The following is a 22,672-nucleotide window of genomic DNA, read 5'->3' on the forward strand; positions in this document are numbered from 1 at the left end:
AAACATTTGAATTCTGGTCCTCCCACCCCCTTCCTCTGCAGATGAAGAGTTTAGGGTTTAGCTTTGATACTCCAGGCAGATTGAATGCACATTGACAATGGAAAGGTCAGTCTGAATCATATTGAGGAAGCTGAGTTTTTCTTCATTTAAAAAATGTATTTTTATTTAATACAGAAAATACAAAAATTTACTGTTAGCAATCAGGCATACTGCCTCAGGCTGTTCCAGGGAGCTAGGTATCGGCTCTCAGTCTTTATGGACCTAACTGGGTACTGCCTGGCCTGAGAAGACTGGGCCGGGCTGCCAGGCGTCAGAAAGCTGCCAACCTTTGAAAAATATATTGCTAAAAGCTATTCATACTTTTACATTTCGAATCTAGCATTTGTGCCTAAATTCAATCTGCTGCTTTATTACCAAGTTGTCAAAGACAGCTTTATATTGATATTGATATTTTATATTTATAGGTTGCAGGAGAAAGTTTGCTACCCATAGAAAGTGATATTAATTTAAGAGGCCCGGCTAAGAGGTTTTTTCCCATCCTACCTGTGGCCTCATCAAGTCATTAGAAGAAGCTATTATGCAAATAGCATGTGGAGAATAGGGAAAAACGCAACAACTGTAATCGTATCACACTACACAGAAGTTTTTGACCTGGGGTCCGTGGACTCCTAAGGGACCCATGAGTTCATGGGATCCATGAACTTGGATATCAAATGTATCTTTATTTTCACTTATCTTCAAATGAAATTTAGCACTTCTTTCCATTACAAATGAAGGCAACAAATGATAGCAGTCTTAGCAGTACCCGTAGCTCTGTCACCAATAGAAATCATGTATTTTCAATGGAAAGCTTGAAATACCATTTATGCTCATTGCCCCTTCAAAATTATGGTAGATGTTAGGCCTGTTTCTAGATCCCAATTAATGCTTTGTATTAATTACTACATAGATTGCCATATCATAGTAAGAAATTGAAAACTGTATTTCAACATAATTGGTTTTCTTTGCAAAAATATGAATATTATTTTATGGATTTAAAAATGTTATTCTGAGACTAGGCTTCACTAGTTGGCTGTAATAAGAGGTTAAGAACTGCTGTCTTTGGTTTTCAGGCCGGCATTCAATTCACTAAGCCACACCAGCCAGGGCTAAGGACCTCTGTATTTATGCCTATCACTTCATTCTGCTTTCGTTTCTGTCCTCAGCCCTCATTTCAACCACTTTTTCATCAATCAGCATCCCAAATTCTCTTCCATGTCCCCAAGTGTCCTTTCATTCCTTGAGTTATTTAAACAGGACAGTCTCCCACATGTCAACTCCTATGGAGCACTGGTCCCTCTTCCCCTCCAACTCCAAACCAAGGTCCCTGTTTGCCTGGATAGCTTCCTCTCACCCACCAGCACTGCTTGTCTCTTTCTTTTCCCTCATCAAGCCTGTCATCACATGTCCAGCATCTACCCTTCCAGACATGCATTCATAAGGGCAAGGCCAGGTCTGCCTGATTCACTGCCAGGTACTCAGTACCTAGCATGATGCTAGATATTCAGTGGGGGCTCAGTTAATACATAAGTATGCAAATGCACACACGAATAAGCCATTTTTAAACTTTCGACTCAATACGTTTTAGAACTGTATGATTTAACGTACATGTATTTTTCATGTTCTTACTTTATTTCATGTATTTACTTTAAAGCTGCCTAATATTCTGTTGGATGCAAGTACTTTAAATAATTTCCCTGGTACTGATCATCTTGTTTACAGTTTTTATTTATACAAATAATGCTACAATGGACATCTTCATGCATATCATTTTATTATTCTTGCTTTGCATTTAGGATTATTTCCTTGGTATTAATTAACTGATCTAATAATGGAAGGAACTTTTTTTTTGGTTCTTGATTCATTATATGACATTGCTTTCCAAAAGAGTTCCCTCAATTTGAAATGCTTTAGTATAAACAGAACATCTACTGATGATTTTTTGAAGTATTTTTTAAAAACTTCTGCTAGATATTAATGACTATGTCTTATGGATTAGTCAAAGAATTGGGTAAAATTTTGGTTTAAAAAAGTAAAATAAATAACTTCTCCTAAGTTCAAAATGTGGCACACTAAAGTTTCACATTGAGTAAAAATATTTTATTTGTTAATAGAGAACTAAGAAGAAAAATATTGTGCTAGAAAAGACAAATAATTTTAACTTAGATATTCATTTTGCTAGTTAAATGGGCAAAAATCATCATAAGACTGACAGAAGTTCAAATATTGAGAAACAAGGAATAAAAAAAATTATACAGTAGAAAAATTTTTGCAAGAAGCTAGGAATAAAATGCATGAACCGACAAGCTTCTCCTATTTACTGACATGAATGCTAGCAGGAACTTCTCTGGCGGGGGCGTGTTTCTCATTCTGATTACGCCTTCCTCTCTGTTCCTTCTATCTTGGTAGCTAACCCTAGCTTCAGAACAGCAGCTCCTCTATATGAAGCACCCAATTTTCTCCTTCAATACATGGAGATGTGTTAAATTGTCCCTTCTTTTATTACTGTAGCTGGATGTGGAGCAGATTGTCAACCTGTGAGGTGGGGCATCTATCTTATTGAAGATGAAGAAAAAGAGCTAACCAGTGTCTTTTTGCCCTGTCCATATTCTAGGGAGGGCACCCGAGCCTCCCCCGTTCAATTCTACTTAAGGATATTAATTTAATATATGCTAACTCTATGACTGCTAAGTACAGGGTGAAGTACCAGGAGCTGCAGGGAACATAATGGATGAGATACATTAATCAGCCAGTGGAGGAATGAGTAAAACGACATTTTCTCCATTACACAGAAATGTGAGGAAGACTGAGAAGGTCCTTCTACATCTTTAAATGTCCCAGTGGGAAAACCAGGTTCATTGAACCTTAATGTCCTGCAATGAAAACACAAGTGCAATGATTGCTATGAGATGGTAAGAGAAGCACATAAAGAGGAAAGTAACTGCTGATCACTGTTGCATGATGGCAGCATGGCATGGAATGATCACAGAGTCAAGATCAGGACAGGATCTGGAAATTTCTTTGAGCAAATGGTTGCTTTTTATGGTTGCCATTTATTGAGTGTCTGTTAAGTGAAAGGCACTGATCCAGGCACATTTGTTCATTCATTAATCCTGACAAGAAACCTGGAAGGTAAGTATTAGTCTCCCATTTTATAGATGGGGAAATGGGCAGTCAGCAAACATGACTTGGTCGAGATTACATGGTTAATGAGAGGTGGAGCTAATTTAACATCAAGCTCATGTTCTTTTTACTACGCTATCCATGTAAAGTAGGTAAATAGCACTCAGGAACCATGCCCTGGTCAATACTATATATCCATATTCAAAACCAATCAAAACTTTTCAAAAAACAAAACCACTTATACAATAGGGTATGGAAAGGGATAACACGCTTTTCTGAGATATCAGACTTCTAGAAGTATCACCTAGTGAAAAACAATCTCAAACAGCCTTCAAAAAGCATGTGCAGTAAAGTCCGTGAACTTTCCATCCAGAGGCAGCAGGCCATGGTAGTGAATTTGAGGGACTGCCCTGGTGAGACTCTGGCCTTGAAACTATTTTCTAGCTGAATGACTCTGAGGCATTATTGCCCCTAGGTTTTGTTTTCTAGCATCCATCGGAGGATTGTTACAGTCATTAAATAAGATATTATATATAAAATGTTTAGCATAATATATAAAATATTCAGGCACATGATGATTCAGTTACACATTAATTATGATTAGTACTATTGTTAAAATTACATTTTGCACAGAAGTCTAAAAGCTTAGATCTGCTTTTCTAGGATATGCTATATTTGGTGCAGTAAAATCGGAAGGTGATAGCTGACCACTTCTACTGGTACAGCAAGAAGGGACAGCTGAAATAAGACACCACAAGAAGAAACCCCCCCAAAATTCCAAAAAACTAATTACATCAATAATAGGCATTTTTATTATGCTTTATATCTGCAAAGCTCTTTCACAATTATTTCATTTGTCCCACCCAACACTGCTGTGATGTGTGACGTGGGGAGGGCATTATTCATACTTCACAAATGAGAAAAGAGAGGCTTGGAGAATTTAGTGCCTTCTGTGGAGTTAGAGCTAATCAAAGGAGCAAAGAGTAGCACAATCTAAAGATGTGCTGTCCAATACAGTAGCCTTGCGTGGCCACTTAAAATTAAATATTCAGTTCCTCAGTAGCACAAGCCACATTTTCTGTGCTGAAGAGCTATGCATGGCTAATGGCACTCATGTTGGACAACACAGATAACAGACCATTTTTATCACCACAGAATGTTTAATTGGATAGTGCTGTCTATAGAAACGAGAGCACCAAACTATTACTGCATAAGACTATACCCACATGTCCACAACAGTGAAGCTGCTTTTCAGAGAAAGAAGTCAGGGAGGATGAAAATACTATAGAAATGCTTCTATAAAAAACACTTTAAGCTTTATACCATAAAGCTAAATTTGTGTGACACGAGATTGTAAAGATAATCAGAATGGGGCCCAGAAGCCCCCCAAGTGCCTAGTGCCAGAGCACTGCATACAGACTCTACAAATATTTATTGAGTAGTTCAATTTCATCCACCTGTTTCAGAAAAATATGTCACTGTAAGAGAATTCCTCCTGAAGCAAATAAGTGAAATGTCATAAAAATGTAAGTAATACCCTTTGGTAAAATCTCAAGGTCATTCATGGTTATGTGTTTACAAAATTATTCAATGTGCCTACAAAGTTGTTTTTTTAATATTCGAATATATTTAAAATGCAGGAACGTTTTTAATGGTGATATAAGTCTCATGAAGATATCCAAGATTTTGCTTTGTAGAATGGTTTAGAACATATTCCTAGTAAATCATAAGTCAGTGTTAACTTTTGGTTTACTTTCTTAGAGCAACAGTGAGTAATAGCTTTTAGAAGTGGAAAACCTAACAATAAATGCTCAGTATTATTTGGAAGCAAAAAACAAAAAAATTCCAAAAAGTTTCAGAAGTTAGTTTCCAAAGTATGACAAACACATTTAACTACCTAAAAGTCTTCAGCCTTGCCTGGCAGTTTGCTGTGTCAAATTCAAGGTACATGGGCAAAGATGGAGGCAGTTTCATTTTTTAAATTGACTTTGAAAGTCTTAATGATAAATGTACATTTCATAAAAATATGAACCTTAGTATAATGGTCTGTTCTCTTTAGACAGATGGCACTCAATTTATGTTCTACATGATTGTACCCCAGAATTTCAGACTTAAGATGTCTGTCATAAATATAGTTAATCTATTATTTTATGAGGGATACTAAATCTCAGCCTCCTGGATTTGGATAGATGTATGCCAAATTTATGATGGCGCTTGTCTATAAATGACAGATGCTGCCAAACCAGAAAACTATCATTTTTTCTTACTCAACAGCACAAGGTCCTATTGGCGGAGACAGAAAGGGAGGAAGAGGGAGTTACGAAGACCTTGTTTGCTAATTGATGGAGTCCTGCGGGCAGTCAGTGGAAATGAGAATTGTCATTTGGAAAACCTGGCCCCATTTATAAAAACACATAAAAACTGTGAAACACACAGGGGAACCCATAAAAATGACGAGGCGGGGGTTTGCATTTGTATCCTTGGCAGAAAACCCTTCGACAAAATTGAAACTGCTCTTTCATAAGACAACAGGGTGATCATAAAAAGCTGAACCTGCAGCCTTTCCAGGCAAATCATACTGATCAGCTAGATGATAACTGCTCTGGGTTCACACCCAAGAGATTGCCATCATGCAAACGGACAACATATTGAAAACCAAAATGAGCTGTTTTGAGGTATCCTATTTTCTTTCCTTCCTTATGTGTTTTCTGACACTGTTATCTCACAGCATTCGTGGTATGGTCACAGGTATGGGATAAATAAAACAACCTCCCCTGTGGGTATATTTTAGATGGAATATTGCAAAATTCTACTGAAAATTTGGACAGTGTTCAGGACAATTCAACTAGACCCTTCAGGAGGCAGGTCAAGGCTCGATACCCTTCCCAGTGTTGTTGACCTCTATCTCAGTCAGTGTGTTTGGCTTAGACACATAAAGTCTACAGTTGTCAGGCTGGAGCTTTGAGAACATTTATCATTTACCTGAAATGAGTGTTTCCATTCAAACGTGCCCTTGAAAAGATCTGTAACCTCTAAAGCTTTGCTCTAGTAGGTTAAATGCTTCAGACAACATACTGTGTGGGAACTAAAGATTATCAATAAAATGAAGCCTTAATGGGCTTTTCAATGCTATAGTTCCTACTGAAAAATATCAATAATCAGCAAGCAATTTAAAAGTAATATATGGTCTTACTCATTGATTCTTTAAAAAGTGGTTTAGCGGTTTGACTTTGCCCACTGGGATACTTGTATTTCCTCCCCCAAGTCAGAGAGAGAAGTTTAGAAGTAATGGGAATACGGAATGTGCATAACAAGAAGCCCTGAGTTCCTACTCTGACTCTACTGGAATATGAGCTATGAACCTCACACAGGCCATTTAACCCTTCCAAGACCCCAGGTTCTTCATTGTTATCATATTTTTGGGAGCAGCTTGCAGGTGATAACCATTATTTTTCTTTGCAGTCCAAATATACAACACAATAAAAAAAACACTCTAGGTTGGAAGTTATTTGAGGGAAGTATCTTTCTGTTCCCTGTTGTACCCCAGCATCTGGCAAATATACCAATACGCTACAAGATCTGTCCAGAAAAAGTCCAGCCATTGTTAATATGATGAGAATGGTTTGCATCACATCGATGTAACCTGGCAGTGAAGGAGAGTGGACGGGGATGCACATATATGAACAATGACTTCACTGTACTAGTCAGTGTGGGCAGTAAATATCCATTGAGTGAGCATATGTACTGTGTGACTATAGCATTCAAAATGACTGAGCGAGTAGAGCAACAAATCTGCATCAAATTTTGCATTAAGCTTGAACATTCCTCTGTGGAAACTATTCAGAGGATTCAGAAGGCTGCAGCTATGGGCACCTGATGACTGGCAGCTTCATCCTGAAAACATGCCCACTCATGGATCACATCTCATGTGGAGTTTTTGGTGAAACATCAAATCACCCAGGTGACTCGGACCCTATAGCCCATATTTGGTGCCCTGCAACTTCTGGCTTTTCCCAAAACTAAAATCACTTTTGAAAGGGAGGACATTTCAGACTGTCAATTAGGTTAAGGAAAATATGACAGGGCAGCTGATGGTGATTAGGAAAACTGTGTGAGATCCCAAGGTGCCTACTTTGAAGGCAATGGAGGCATCATTGCTCTGTGTCTGATGTTTCTTGTATCTTGGATCTTCTTCAATAAATGTCTCTTTTTCATAAGACATGGCTGGATACCTTTTGGAAAGATCTCCTATACGACTTAGAATAGGGATATATATTTGTTGAGTGAAAAAAAATGGGTATAAAGTTTATTATATAAGTTAATGAAAGATCAATACTAATTTCAGCTCTACTAGGTACAGTGTTGTTGAGAAGGTCATGCAAAAACATATATGTGACTGGGTTTGAGGAACACCTCAAATTTAAGGTGTTCCTATTATTATAGTTCAAGCAGAACATGTTGGTTCCATAATCTTTCCTCTTAATTACATTTATAAAAATATCTGTAGCATTTTAAATCATTCCTTCAGCTTCCATGTGTTTAGTCAGCAACTGATTAAGACTGTTTAGCTCTAAATAGCTTTATAGACTCTGAAGAGCTAGAAATGGATTTTTTCCCATCTTGATATCTAATTTTTTTTTTAAAATTTACTGCTAAAGACTAGACATATGGACCATTAGATTGACTATCACAATATTTTATCATTAGGTTGATTATTATAGTATTTTATTATTTTCAAGAAATAACATTTTTCAAAGGCTCTGGTTTTTGTTTTTTGGTTTTTATTTTTTGTTTTTTTTGAACCTGTTATGAGAGGTTAAATGCTGTCACACACAAAAAATCCATTTGATGTATAGAGCATATTATCACAGAGAGGTGTATTGTCATATGGCATTATGACACTTGAACTCCAGGGAGAAATCTGGGTAAAGCGTCTGGCCAATATGTTCTCACCATCTTTCTAACGATGCCTAATGCTTGCTGTGTTTTGACCCCAATTCTCCCAAAGCACATTTCTTCTCCCTCCTACCATGTTCTGAACTCCCATTAATGCATCATTAAAAGTTGGGATCGATCCTAGGAGACCATAAAGCCATTTCCTTGGATTTTACATTTAACTTTACGCCAACTTCTAAAAAGTGAACAGGATAGTTATTCTTACTTAACTCCCTTTAATGAAACATATTTTCTTTCTAATCAAGTGTGTAATTTAGATAATAAAATCTTTGACAGAATATTGTGTCACAGAGGCAGCAATAACCTATAAAAAATAAAACCAGACAGGAACTCAGGAAATGATGGATCCTGTTCTTCTAAAGAGTGGATAACCTCCGGCAAATAACTGTCCACAATGGGGACTTTGACTCAGTTTGCTATTTTGTAAACTGGAGATAATATTTGACCCTACCATCTGATAGACTGGGATTAAAAATTAATTAAATAATATACATAAAAGGCTTTGTTCTTTAAAAAGGGAGAAGCATGATATAATGATCCAGTATTTACTATCTATTTATTAGATAACATGATTTAGTGATTCTATAACATAAAGAACAAAAAATCTTTATTACAGAATTTAGGTTAGCTTACTCCTTCTAGGCTGCCAAGCTTTTGGAACAGGCATTTATGGGGCCTAACTAAGAATGATCCCTTCCTCCATAGTCTTTTTGTCTGAGTAGGCTTTTCTGAAACTTCCTCTTACAGTAATGGATTTGTTCTTCTCCAAAGGCTCTGGGAAGCCACAGGAAAGTATTCTATAATCTTTTCCTCAAAATTTACAGTGATTTGAAGAGCAGAAGAGAATCAAAAGAGAAGTATTTGTGTGTGTGGTGTTTTTGTGTGTGTGTTTCCAACAACAGAGATGTCCCTAATGAGGGAGCTAAACACAGAAAGGGATATATTATCTTAGTCTGCTTTAAGAGACACTAATCCTCAACTAGTCACCGAAACAAGATGACTCATCCATCTTGGGCCCTGAGGGGCAGATGTGAGTGTGTGACAGCCTATTAAAGATCCAATTTCATGGCGTACATGCTAGAAAAAATGAATTTTTTCTCTTTTCTCTGAATCATTTTGAACTGACTCAAAAAAACAGATGATTCACTGGGACTGTGAAATATGGACTCTTCTTCAAAGGTCCTTCCACTAGTAGACCATTTCCAATTACATAAAGTTCTCCTGTTATTTAATTCATTACTCTGTGAACAGGTCCCTTAAAATCCTTAGCTCATTTGTAATTCTGAGGGGAGCTCTACAGAAGTCTTCAAAAATCAAAATCTTTTATTATTGAACCCATTTTCAGATTCATTTAATAATGCCAACCTCTCAGAAAACTTCACCATTTTGCCCCTCCTTTCCCCTTCACTGTGGTAAAAGAATATAAAAACATCTATTAGTAGGCAAATTTAAGAACTCCTTCACTGGAAAAGTCTATAGTAAAATCCAAATATAAAATGAATAGAAAGGAAAAATAAAGTCAGCATCTTAGATCCATTTCATGATTTTTGTCTATATACATTGTGACTGAGTAGCCCATATATACATATAGATATATATATATATATATATATATTTACACACACATATATACTTAAATGTATATATTTAACAACATGGAATGGTAACATATCACATGTTTAGATTCCGTGCAAACACATAACCTCCTGTGAAGGAAACATATTAATATTATAAAAACAAATCATGGAGAAAACATGCAACAGCTGAGTGGAGGAGAATGGGATTGAGGCAGGGGACCAGGAGGAACACAAAAGATGTAAAGAACAAAAAGTGTCATTGACCTGATTTGTCAGAGCTGTTGCCTGTGATTGGAGTGATGGAGCAGCTGGTATTAGCCTTTGCGCTGTCCTTGGAAGAAACCATTTTGGGTTTGTTTTTCGTTGCCTCTAGTGCTTTGACCTTCTTGGCATGTTTACTTCCTTTGTAGTGGGCCTCGGCCTGGCTCTACAAAGGAGAACAAATCAGGCTCATTTTTTTGCTACTTACAAACACCACAATGGATGATCATGCAGGAAAAAATACATTCAATCATAGGCAACATAGACATTTACCACTCAGCACTCAACTACGTTTTGGCATTTAATGAAGTGGTAGAGCAGTATCTAAGAGGTTTTTGCATATTGAAACCTTCTCTATAACACAGAAGACCTGTGTCTTTGAAAACCAGAGGGCAACACAGCCAGAGAAAAATTGTGACGAAGGTAGGCTTTGTCATCCCTGCCTTCCACCACTGTCTGTTGAGGTTACTTTTCAAACATTTGGCTTTTAGCAAGCTGCTTTGGGTGTCCTACCCAGACACGTCCTTCCACAACCATTCCATTTTGTTTCCACCTTCAGCTAAAAACCTGTCTGCCCTGAATCTACTTTCTTCTGCACTCTGTTCTGAGAGCAAGTGATGTAACAAAGGAACTTGCTAGTGAGTGAAGATGGCACTACATTTTGGAGTCATTTACATGTGTTTCATGCAAGATTTTGATGATTCCAGCTCTAACAATAGATGACATAAGGCACAAAGAAGGTAGGGACAACCCTGGTTTCTGATCTCAGATGTGATTCTGAAGTCAAAGCAGTTATTGTTACAGTCATGTATACATGAAGCATGGGTGGAACTGGGACTTCAATACTAGATCAAAAGGAAGAAAAGAGCTCAAGACAAATGACTACTAAAAACCTTTAAAAAGTTTAAAATTAGTTAAGTTATAATAATAATGACTAATAGTTTTAAGTCTTTGCCAAGCCTATCTCTAAATGTATTACATATATTAGCGCATGTCGTCTTCATAGTAGCCTGTAAGGTAGGATGATTAGTAAGCACTTTACAAAAAACAAAACAAAACTGGCACAGAGGTGTTAAATAACTTACCACAAGTCACATAGGTAGGCGAAGAAGCCATTTTCCAGATTGAAATGTTTAGATATATTATCCCTATTTAACTATATACCCACATACTCACACTAATGTGACATTATAGTTTTATTAGGAGTGAAAAATTATACAAAAAGAAACACTGTTTTAATGACTCAGTGAAAGATTATATTTTAACAGAAGTTTCTATGAGTAGGGAATACCTATTTAATTTGTGGGAAATGAACTAGCATAATGCGTTAGGCCTGGTCGTTCTGGTGAGTAGCAAAGTCCTGCTTTTTAGGTATGTAACAATTTCTACAAGCTATTAGGGGACATCTACATATCAGAAGACCTTCTCTTCTTTCCAAGCATACTAAATAGTGAGATATTACTTTAGCACCCTTTGGCTAAAGAAACATATGGTTCTCAAACTAGAACCTCCTAGCACAAGATAAGCAGAGTGTCATTTCCTCATTACTATTTCTTGGCCTCGATGCTGAAACTTGACAGCATCAATTAGCACTTAGGATAAGTGACATCTCACTGGATGCTAAGATGGAAAGAACTGTCCATAGCCATGATCCACTTGCCTTTTGAGTTCTGGGGCAGGGAGAGAAGTGTAACAAGGGTTCTTAGCTTCTACTGACTGCTGCTCGGGAACGACTATGGAATAAAGACAGTGGCAGGCACCATTCACTCCCATTTGGCTTCCTTCCAATTCCCCTGTGACATTCTTGGAAGCAGCACTTTGCTATCCTCACTACTGTATCGGAGGCAGTGTCAACAGCTTCTAAATCCTTGGCAAATCTTCAAGTAAAACTGAGATGCCGTTAAACAGTAACATGATTAACCTGACTTCATTATCTAGGAATCTCCTTAACTGAGAAGTGAAAGAAACAAGGGCGAGAGCCAGAAAACCCATGAACTAGGCAACACAATCAAGCACAATCAACAATGGCTCTTGTATCACTTCTAAGAGACTTGGCTGACCAAATTAGCTTACTTTCCTCAATGACTAATCAGCAGACACACATTTGTCTAGCTCTAATGGCTTGCTTTCAGCTTCCCCGCCAAAGCACTGCTGTGCCCCCAACGAGAGTGATCAAAACAACTGCTTGCCAAGAATTGCCAGAATTGGAGAGTTGCCTAAACCACCATTCTGACCTCCACACAAGAATTCGCTGGTCTCTAGGTTCTTCTCTCGGAGGTCACTCTGGCAGCTGCTTCACTGTCTCCTGGTAGAGGACTAGCATTGACAGGAAATGACACCCTGGAACTCTTTCTTCCATTCCTCTCCATCTTTTTTGATGAAGTTGTTCTCTTTCTCAAATCTTCTATGTTTCTCAGGACTCAATTTGTCCAAACAAATAAGATAAATAATAATATAATATATTGCTTTAAAAATAAAAATTTAATAATGAGAAATTTTAAAATTCATTGTATTCCCTTCCTAGTTTTCACCTTATTTTGCATTTGTGCTTCAGAGAAGTGGCTAAGACCTTGAACCAGGATGTTATAAATGTGTTTATTTTGTAGGGAAACTCACAAAGTACCTGGGGAAAGTCAATGTCACTGGAAGTCTTCAACTATTTATTTACCAATTAAACCAGTTTCTTTCTTCCTCTCTCCCCCCTCTCTCTTTCTCCCCTCCCTCTCTTTTTTCTTTCTCTCTTTCTCTCTCTCTTTCTTTCTTTCTCTTTCCTCCCTCCCTCTCTTTCCCTTCCTCCCTCTTTCCTTCCTTCCTCTTTCTGTTCTTTCTTTCTCTTTCTTCTTTTTCCCTTTCTTCCCTTCTTTCTTTCCTCTTTTTCTTTCTTTCTTTCTCTCTCTCTCTTTCTTTCTTTCTTTCCTCATTTCCTCCCTCCCTCCCCCCTTCCTTCCTTCGTTTTCTTCCTTCCTTCTTTCTTTCCTTCTTTCTTCTTTCTTTCTTTCCAAAAAGCAATTACAACTGTTCCCTTAATTAAAAAAAGCTCATCATTACAATGATTGGCATCTTTTTCCCCTGAGATAGATTTCAATGTGTTAAAACACTGTTATATGGAAAATAGCAGACGTCAGGTAATTTTCAGAAAAACTCAGTACACTAAATTTCCAAATAAAACAGGTGTCAAATGAGCTAACATAAAAACAGGCTAACCTAACAAGGGGAAAATCTGATTATTTATTCCACAAAGAATTATTTAGCACCTGCCATGTGCTAGACACTGTGAAAGATTAAAAGCAAAGACCCCTACTTGCAAGAATGGTAGTTGGAAGAAGAGATATGTATGCTAATAACTAAGAGAGTGGAATTATAGGATGGGTGGTAAAGGGTAGCAAAGGCTTATGGGCATCAGAAGAGAGGTAAATCTCTTCGGATTGTTGGGGATCATGAGAGTTTCATAAAGAAAGCAAATGAGAGCTGGGCTCTGCTCCAGGAACAGAGTTCTGAAGTGGCAGGATGAAAGGGGAGCTATTTCAGGCAAAGTGAAGACAGCATCCTAGGGCAGTGAAGTCCTGTGAACTGTGCAATGTTCCCCAAGGCACATATGCTTTTCAGAGTCACTGGAACGCAGAGAGAGATAAAAGGAACAACAGGGAAGGGCTGCATGTAGTACTACTTCAAAAATCATCTCCTGCAAAACAACAAACATAATAGAGTTCTAAAATTAAAAAGGAGTTCTATTTGTAGGTATCTTGTATAGATGGTTGTGAAGATGTTGCTTTTACATGACAGATCTTATCCTGTGCTCCAAACTATAATCCTGTAAGAACAATTAAATTATTTATATTGAAGCTTTCATAATTGAGATAAAAGCATGGTATTTAAGCCATCTTTTTAAACTGATCAAGAAACAAACTAAAGATTGCTGAGCAATAGCTAATTACTGGAATCTTTGTTTTAACATAAGACTATTTTTAACTATTAAAATGCTCTTTGCATATATTTGTTGCACTGACAAGATCACACATTCTCAAAGACAAAGCTACAATATAAGATGCACTGAGAAAAAGGATTACTTAAAGACTTTTTGCTGATATTTACAAATATAAAGTCTACAATCACAGCAATGATAAACTACTGGCTTTGATATTCACTTCACCCAATCTTCATCTATTGGGATCTGTTGAAAACAAGATTTAGACAAAATTATAACCACTATGAGATTTTTAGCTTAAAAAGATACAATTTCTTTGCTAATTTCTAATTTATAGCTTAAGGTTTCAATGGCCTGTCCAGAGCCCTTACATTGCATCACTGTCTGGGAGCAGAGGGGCACCCACATATACAATTCAGTGAGCATGGTGACTTGGATTCCTGCAAAGCCATAGTTCTGGCTATGGCATGTCCTATTTACTGGCTTTATAGAATATATGTAAAAAACACACACAGAGAAAACCTCCATCAACTCCAAATATTTCTATACCACTAAAGAGAAAAGTAGTAGCTTCTAGGAAGAAAATGATGTACACTCTAGACTACTCTCTTCGGGCCTAATTAAGATTCTATCAAATATCATGAGACAGAAGGAGAGTTGTTGGGATGGAGCAGATTTAAAATGTCACTATATGAACACATGAGCATTACATTATATTCATTCACATTATACACACTTTCCATGTAGGTAAATTAACTAATTTCTTAAAACAATAAGATCTTTAAGTAAGCTCCAAGTTAATTTTCCAGTGTAGCCAATTAGTCAGCAAGAGTCTTGGCGCTCATATTTCCAGTGTATGATTCACTTGTGAAAGTCCTTTATATGTGGAGATGTGGAGAAACTATAAACCGACCTAATAACTATGACAGGATTTACATGACAAATTGGAAAAACACTTAAGTTTGAGTTTAAAATCATATGGAATACAGCCAAAAGTGGCTTTTTGTTAAAAAGGGCTTTTTAAAAATAAAATTGGTTCTTGTGATGCAAGTGATCTTGAGTTCCAAGTGATCAAAATTTTGTCTAATTTTCCCAATGAGTTTTATATTTCAATTATGTGAAGGTGGAGTCTTAATTTTAGGAGATTTTCAGCAATCTAAGATTCTTTCCCTGGATATTCAAACATATAGCTTATGCTTCCCATTTAGGATTGAGGAGAGCAGGGCATAAAAGAGAGTTATTTGAAGTTAGCTATTATCAGCCATGATCTGAGCCACAAATTCTTCATTTGTTCTATTCTGCCCTCTCTCCTGTTCCCTCCTCATTTTCAAATTAGGTCATAATGAAATATGTGTGTGTGTATCTATCTATCTATCTCAAGGTAAAGTTTATCTGAGAATATTAATATATTAGTTTCTTAATTCTATTCATGAATACGGTAAATTGTAGAGATCGTATTTTGAAAATATCTTTTCCCCCCTACCAACTTAATGGAAATTGGTTTATGTGATTTTTTTCAAGGTAGAGAATAGACAATTAATCTTATTTAATGCAATTTCTTTAACATCATTGCGATTTAGTTAAGAATTCAGCAAAAAGTATCTGCCATTCTTATCCTAAGAAATGAGACTGCTTACTTCATTTTACATTACATTCCTTTTTTTGAAAGATATGTTTACTTTCTCTTCTGGATTGGAGGTCAATATCTGTGCCAATTTAATGATAAATGTATGTATGAAGTCCTAGTATGTGCACTACTTCAACTGAGACAAAGTGAAGTAAACGAACCCTAGAGAAACATGCCTTTAATCTTTCTTCAGATCATAGGGGGAGTAATCATGAACTCCCCGCAGAATGACTTGATAAACCAGGTTCTTTAAGTCATTATGCCCGAAGTGGGAAAATCAGTGCTCTTTACACTAACATAATCTTGATTATGAAATAATGGGAGCATTTATAATTTATATATGGGAGCATATATAATTAAAATATATAATTTCCCTCAAGGAATTATGTATTTGGGAACTTAACCCATTTAAAATTCTAAATCTTAGAATTTTTATGAAGCATATGGATAACAACTTTTATTTTATAATACATTATAAAACATTAAGAATTTGTTAATAATTACTTGATTTTGTCATTTAAGATTTTGCACAAAATACTTAAAAGTGAAAATTATCTAGTGCTCTCAAGTTAATTTCACATTTTACATTAAATTAGGAGATTTTAGTTAATAATTCCCAATTATTTCAGAGTTTACAGCGATTTCACAGTTTTATCCCAAATTTCAAATGTGGTCAAGAATGCTATCTTTCAGTGGGGCAATGGATTGTCATTGTGTACTGTATAAGAGCTATGCATTAAAGTTGTGACTTTAAGCTAATTAATTCAAGTTTTCTGACAGTCATTTAAATTAAACTCCCAGGCTTCTACATATTAATTTTTAATCAGGCTAGAAGGTATTATATTTATTTCCATTTCCATATTAAATAAATTTACATAAATGATACAAAATAAATCTAAAACTAGAATTTGCAATCCATTGTCTCCCTATAGTTGATATATAATATCTTTAATGTAGACCGAAGTGGCAAAGTAGTTTTGGAAGTGCAATGCTTAGAAAATTGGTTAAAGAATGGCTTTAGTAAAATTTTACATATGTTTAATATATTATTTATCATTACTCATTGGAAAACTTTTTTTACAATATAGATTTTTGTACAATTCCAACTCCAAAGCCCTAAGCCAATTTTTAAAACTCAGCAGATATTTGATAATTCAAAATTAAGTGAATTATGTAAATGTAAAGGTTACTAAAATATCTTTTCAAAACATACAAATATAAATAACAGAAAATAAATAAACTACATTTACACTAGTCACTGAACCAACCTGGGTCATGTTTCTACACTAAAGTGCCAGATTAAACTAGGAGTTTTCATTCTAGCTTAATCTCACATGGAAGAGATTGGTCTACTGGAGGCAAAACTAAAATAAACATGCTTACAACATTGATTCACCCATAAATACCAAAATATTTCAATGTAATCAGTGAAATGCTAAGTGGACTTCCAGTGTCTCATTCTGGTGCTATTACTTATCTGAAAGTTCTACTCACCAATAATAGTCACAACAAAGGTTGTTCATATAATACACAGTATGACCAATGTGAACGCTGCCTTATTCATCTTTGAGTCCCCTGAAATACCTTTTACATGTTACACAGTCAATAAAGAGTTGTTGAGTTGAATATAATATATTTGGGACAGAGTAGGAATCATCTTCTAAAAGCAGGAATTTTATGCTGAGGGCCTATTTATCCTTTCATTCAACAAATATTTATTGAATACCTATTATGTTCCAGGCATCATCCTATGTGTTGTGGGCTGCAGGTCTAGTTAACCTTACATTCTAGTATGGGGACACAAGCAATAAAATATAAATTTATATGTATTTTATATAGTAAGTGCTCAGTGATAAGTGATTTATGAATATGTTAGTTGGTGCTACAAGAAAATAAGAAAAGGTAAGTAGTATAGACTATGACAGGATGGGGTGCCATTTCAGGTATCAGGAAAAGCCTTTCCTTTGAGGGGGTATTTGCACAGAGACCTGAATGAATAGAAGGGGTTAACCTGGCCGGTGTCTGGGAGAAGAGCAGTTCAGGTCCAGGGAACAGCAAATGGCTAGCATTAGGATTTTGACTTCTACTCCGAGTAGATGGAAAATCCCAGCAGTGTTTTGAACAGAGGACGAACCTTGTTTGACTCCTGTTTATATCATGATCACTATGGTTACTGTGTGGAGAGCCAGCTAATGTGTGCTGTGGGGAGGCTGGGGTGAGGCAGAGAAGTCAGGCCCTCACGATCCCCCACGAGAGGTGTAAACGGTTCAGAATTAAAGCCACCAGAGGATCAGAAAACCTTCAAAAGAATGATTTTCTTAACCAGTAGTTATAATATTTGGGAGATCTACAATCTTTGGACTTAGGTCATTTATGATTTTTATAGAATTTTATTTGTGTAACCATTGTTAACCATTACTTTTGTGTTTTTTAAGTTCAACTTGTATTTTTTTTTTTTTGGTCTAGGTAGTATAATCACACAGTTTAAAAGTATACACAGTGAAAAGTCTACCTTTCAGATTCAGCAACTAGTTGTCACTTTCTGGGTATCCTGCCAGAGGTAATTTATATGCCTATCAAGCAAATATAAACATATGTCTGTATTTTCCCTTTCTTTCATTTTTAGACAAATGCCTACATACCACATATGTTGTTCTGCATCTGGCTTTTTCTATTTAGCAATATATCTTAGAGATTTTTTTAAATGAGTAATTAGAAAGTTTTCTGATTTTTTAAATGGTCGTGTATATTTATTTCATTATATGAATGAACCATAATTTATTTCAACAGCACCTTATTGATGGGTATGTGGGCTGTTTCCAAAGTTGCTCTGTCACCCATGATCCAAAAATAGGCATTAGATACTTTAAATAATTATTTTCTTCTTTACAACTAGAAAATATTTTTAAGTACTTTAATTGAACTAAATCAGACATTAAAATTTTTCCTAATTAGTATCTATATTCTAATTTGTAATTATGAATATATTATAGTTATGTGTTCTCTAAAGCATATTTCTTAAAATTAGGCAACAAAATGCGCACCCTTGCCCCAGCTTAATAAACTGATATGAACACCCGAGAAAAGAAGGCCTTTGAGATGGGTTTTCATTAATAAAAAGGATTTCAAAGGCAAGAGGTACATACACCTAATGAGGAGAAGACTGTGATAAGAAAAAAAATGTCTAGAGAAAACAATTTATGCTTAGGAAACTGTGAATGTGGACATGTAAAGAGTAGGAGTGGAAGAAAAGATTAGAAAGGTAAGTGCCAGGTTATTTAGGCCTTAAATACTAGGTAGTGGGATGGCAGTTATAAATAGCATACTTGACTACATAGTTAATGAGAAGACATTCAAGGCTTTTGTTCTAGCACACAATCTAATAGCAGCAAAGGCCTTCTAGAAGGAAAGGAAAGACAGGAGGGTAACTAGATGATTCTTACTGCAGTCAGTCAGGGAGTACTGATGTTCTTAAATACACAGATGTCAAATTTCAAGGGCATCGTAATCAACAGGCTGAGCTTTTATAGAAAAGGAGCTATTCTTGTTATTAAGGCATGTTTCTCCAACTAAACATGCTGCTCCTTTTTGCCCTCCCAAATGTCTGTTGTCTTTCCTCTTTTTTACGTTTATATTCAACCCCCACCACCAACACTTCCTTATCATCAGGGTTTAAACAAGCTCAGATCTTCACAACCCAAAATAAACCATTCCTCAGCCTACATTCGCTCCTGCCCTATCACTCTGCTCCCTTTCACAGACTGATTTGTTCATCTTAGACACCTCCATTTTCTCCTCTCTCATCAGTCCACCTCAATCCACTAAAAGAGACGTCATCAAGACACCAATGTTCTAAGTCAGAAAACCAAGAACGTCTTTTAGGCCTCATCTTGCTTGACCAATAAGGTGCACGGGAAGCTGCTGGAGAAACTCGCTTCTTCTCAGGAAAACACGTTCCCAGGCTTTTTCTGAGGTCGGTGTCCCTCACACCCCTTCACGTCAGAACCATTTGCAGGCTTACCCTCCCCTGCCCAGGCATTGAATGCTGATGTAGCCGCAGGCTCACTGTTAGGTCTTTTGTCTTTTCACTCCAAACTTTCCAGTCTACTCCCTATTCCATTCGCATCCACACCACAACCTCCCCAACCATCTCTACACCAATCATTTCCTGGTTTTTCTACCCCAGGTCTCTCTTTGGAGCTCTAGGCTAAGAATATCCACTTCAATAGCTCAAAGCACCTTAAACTAAGTTCAAAACTAAACTTTTGGTATCGTGTCTCTACTTTACCGCCCAAACTACCTAGTCCTTTTCTATCAATATTTTCCTGCCAATAGCATCACTCTACATCTGCTGTAAGAGCCAAATCCAGGAATCACCTTCATTGTTACACCCTGCCTACATGCCCAGATTCATTAACCTCTAAGTCCTACAGATTTTACCACCTAAATGCTTTTCTAATCAAGCCATTTCTTTACATCTCAACCACAGCCACCTGGGTCCAAACTGCCACAATCTTTTGCCTAGACTACTGCAATAGCCTCTTCAGTGGTCGCCCAAACGCCATTCCTGCTCTCTTCTAAGCTGTTTTCCACAAAAGGGTCAGAGTGGAATTTTCAAAATGCAAATCTGATCATGTCATCCCTCTGCTCAAAATACTCAATGCCCTTTTCACTGTTCTTGGTTTTAAATCTCAAATCATCATATTCAAGACCTATATGGTCAATTTCCCTCCCTCCCTACCTCTAGTTTCATTTGGTTGCATTCCCTCTATTATTCTCTGAGAAACTGAGTGTGTGGCTGAAGTGTTAAGTGTCGTGCTATCCTTTTACATATGGCTAAATTACTCTTCCTTTTCTCTTTTCGTAGCTAATTCCTATTTACCCTTTAGAACCCAGCCCAACCATACTTCCTTAAGAAGTCTTCCATGATGCCCCCAACTAGGTGACATCCTAACTTTCTGGATTCTTCCCTTCATAGTACTTCTTCAGTTTGTAAAATTATTAAGTTTTGTAATAATTTGATTAATGCAGTCCACCCCTGCTAAACAATAACCTTCATTAAGGCTTGTACTTATAAGATTTTTGCTGTTCACTCAATCTCTTGCAGGTAGTACACTTCCTGAAACATTCTATGTGTTTGATAAATACTGGTTATGTAGATGAATGAATGAATTAATGAATGGAGAAAGTATCTTTGTTACTTGACAATAGGATTAAAGTAATGGTAGAGGGAGAAAAAAATAATTGGAATTTACCCTAAAAGTTTCAAGCCTAAATGACAAGGAAAAATGGTGAAACAATTAACAAAAAGATGCAGTTTTGGTGGAATGAGAAAATTTTGCAGACAAAAATGAGAATTCAGTTTGGACATCTCCTTAGACTGCTCAAGAGATACACAGTGTAGAGACCCAACAAACAATTGGAAAGAAAATTGGTAGTTAAGGAAAGAGGCTAGGGCTGGAGACATCCAATTTAAGAACTACATGATAAGATGATAAATAAAACTCTGGGGACATATGTGATTCCTAAGGAATTAAGTACAGAGAGGATAAAAATCTATTTTAAAATCTATTTTGAAGAAAGAATCTTGAGAAACAGCTATATTGCATAGGTAAGATGAGGAAGAGAAGTCAGCACAGGGTAAAGAAAAGAGGCCACCAGAAAAGCTGGATGTACCAGAGAATAACACACAGAGGTCAAGGGAAGTAAAAATTCCAGAGGAAAAATAATAAAAAATACACACACACAACTATCAAAAAGGGACTATAGTCTTACTGAAGTACAATAATATCTGAAATGTTAAAATACTTTCCTGTAATTTCAAAACAATCTCATAAAGTAATTGGAAAATAATATGAAGTCTTTATGTCCTGGAAGAACATTTGATAATGCTGCACAAAAAGTGTAGTGTTAGCTGTGTTTGTATGAAATAAGGGGCTCATTTATAGCTGCTGCTCCAAGGAAAATTACAGCGCCTCACCCATGCCTTCCAAGAGCTGAGGAATGCAGAGCCACGGAGAGAACCTGGCAGCCAGAAAACTGAAAACCCAATGTTGGGTTACACAAATTACTCTGAATTCAAAAATAAAAATAAAAAGTGACAAGTAGTTATTATTAATTGTTTGCTATGCACCGGGCACTGGGCACTGTGTTATGTATAAAGAGAGAGCATCTCTTTTAATCCTTATAAAACCATGAAAGGCAAGTATCATTAACCCAAGTTTATAGAGACTCTGAAAAGCTAAGCAGTTATCCAATATTAATTACATTTCCAGAAATGGAAGACCCTGAATTCAAACCCAGGACTAAAAGATTAGGCTCTTAACCACTACCCCACTGTAGCAAGCCCCGAGCCCAGGCTACAAACAGCCTCCACGGGGGAAGATCCAAAACAGAAAAGACTCTTTCCTTTAGTCACTCCTGTAGAAGAGAGTCTTCACCTCCTTAGAGTGAATGATGTGGAGGTGAAAACAGGTCTGGGGATGTGACCTTCAAGGTCATATAAAGATTAGTTTTCATTGTAGAGAATGGATTCAGTAATTCTTAATCAATGCTTGGATTATTATAAATTAAAGATTTAAAAAAATAAATCCCCTTTAGGACAATTTATTCAAGAAATATATATGTACTGTGTGCGCCTGTGCATGCATGTGTGTATGTGTGTGTTGGAAATAGATACTAAACAATTACATAAAGATATCTTTACAAACTGTAATACAGTCATAGAGGAAAATAACTGGGTGTTATAAAATTATTATTAGGAGTGGGACCAGGTTAGACTACTGAAGTCTAGAAAAGCTCTTCTGTGGAAGAGACATTTAAAGTAAGTCCTGAAGCAGAACTGTGGACTAGACCAAAAGTGGGAGGGCAAAAGGAGCTTGGCAGATTTGTGGACAGAAAGCCATTATGGCTGAAGTCTGCAAACAATGTGGCCAGTGGTAAGAACTGACTAGAGATGTGCCTAACCGGTTAGAAACTTGGCTTTGGAGGATTCTAGGTGACTATTAATAGAGTGAAGATTTTGGTGTCAAGAGTAGCCATGATCAAATGAGTACCTCCTACTTTCTCTAAGTCAGTGATTTTCAACTAGTGTGCTGCAAAAAAATTTAAAATACGCAATACCTGACTATATAGTCAGGGGCACTGACCTCTTTTTTCCTTAGA

At 36.5% G+C, this 22,672-nt stretch overlaps 1 protein-coding gene across 10 annotated transcripts in view; it reads right to left on the bottom strand.

Moving 5' to 3' along the window:
* Positions 1-22,672, bottom strand: part of ZNF385B (zinc finger protein 385B) — a 369,869-nt gene that overhangs the window by 12,436 nt on the left and 334,761 nt on the right. For all 10 annotated transcript variants that reach the window (XM_054562404.1, XM_054562402.1, XM_054562403.1 and 7 more), the window contains one exon: positions 9,960-10,122. In XM_054562404.1, coding sequence (XP_054418379.1) covers positions 9,960-10,122 — 163 coding nt within the window. The remainder of the gene's footprint in view (positions 1-9,959; positions 10,123-22,672) is intronic.

This window comes from Pteronotus mesoamericanus, unplaced genomic scaffold, assembly GCF_021234165.1.
Source record: "Pteronotus mesoamericanus isolate MK-2021 breed Mesoamerican mustached bat unplaced genomic scaffold, CSHL_Meso_final scaffold_651, whole genome shotgun sequence".
Classification (NCBI taxonomy): Eukaryota; Metazoa; Chordata; class Mammalia; order Chiroptera; family Mormoopidae; genus Pteronotus; species Pteronotus mesoamericanus.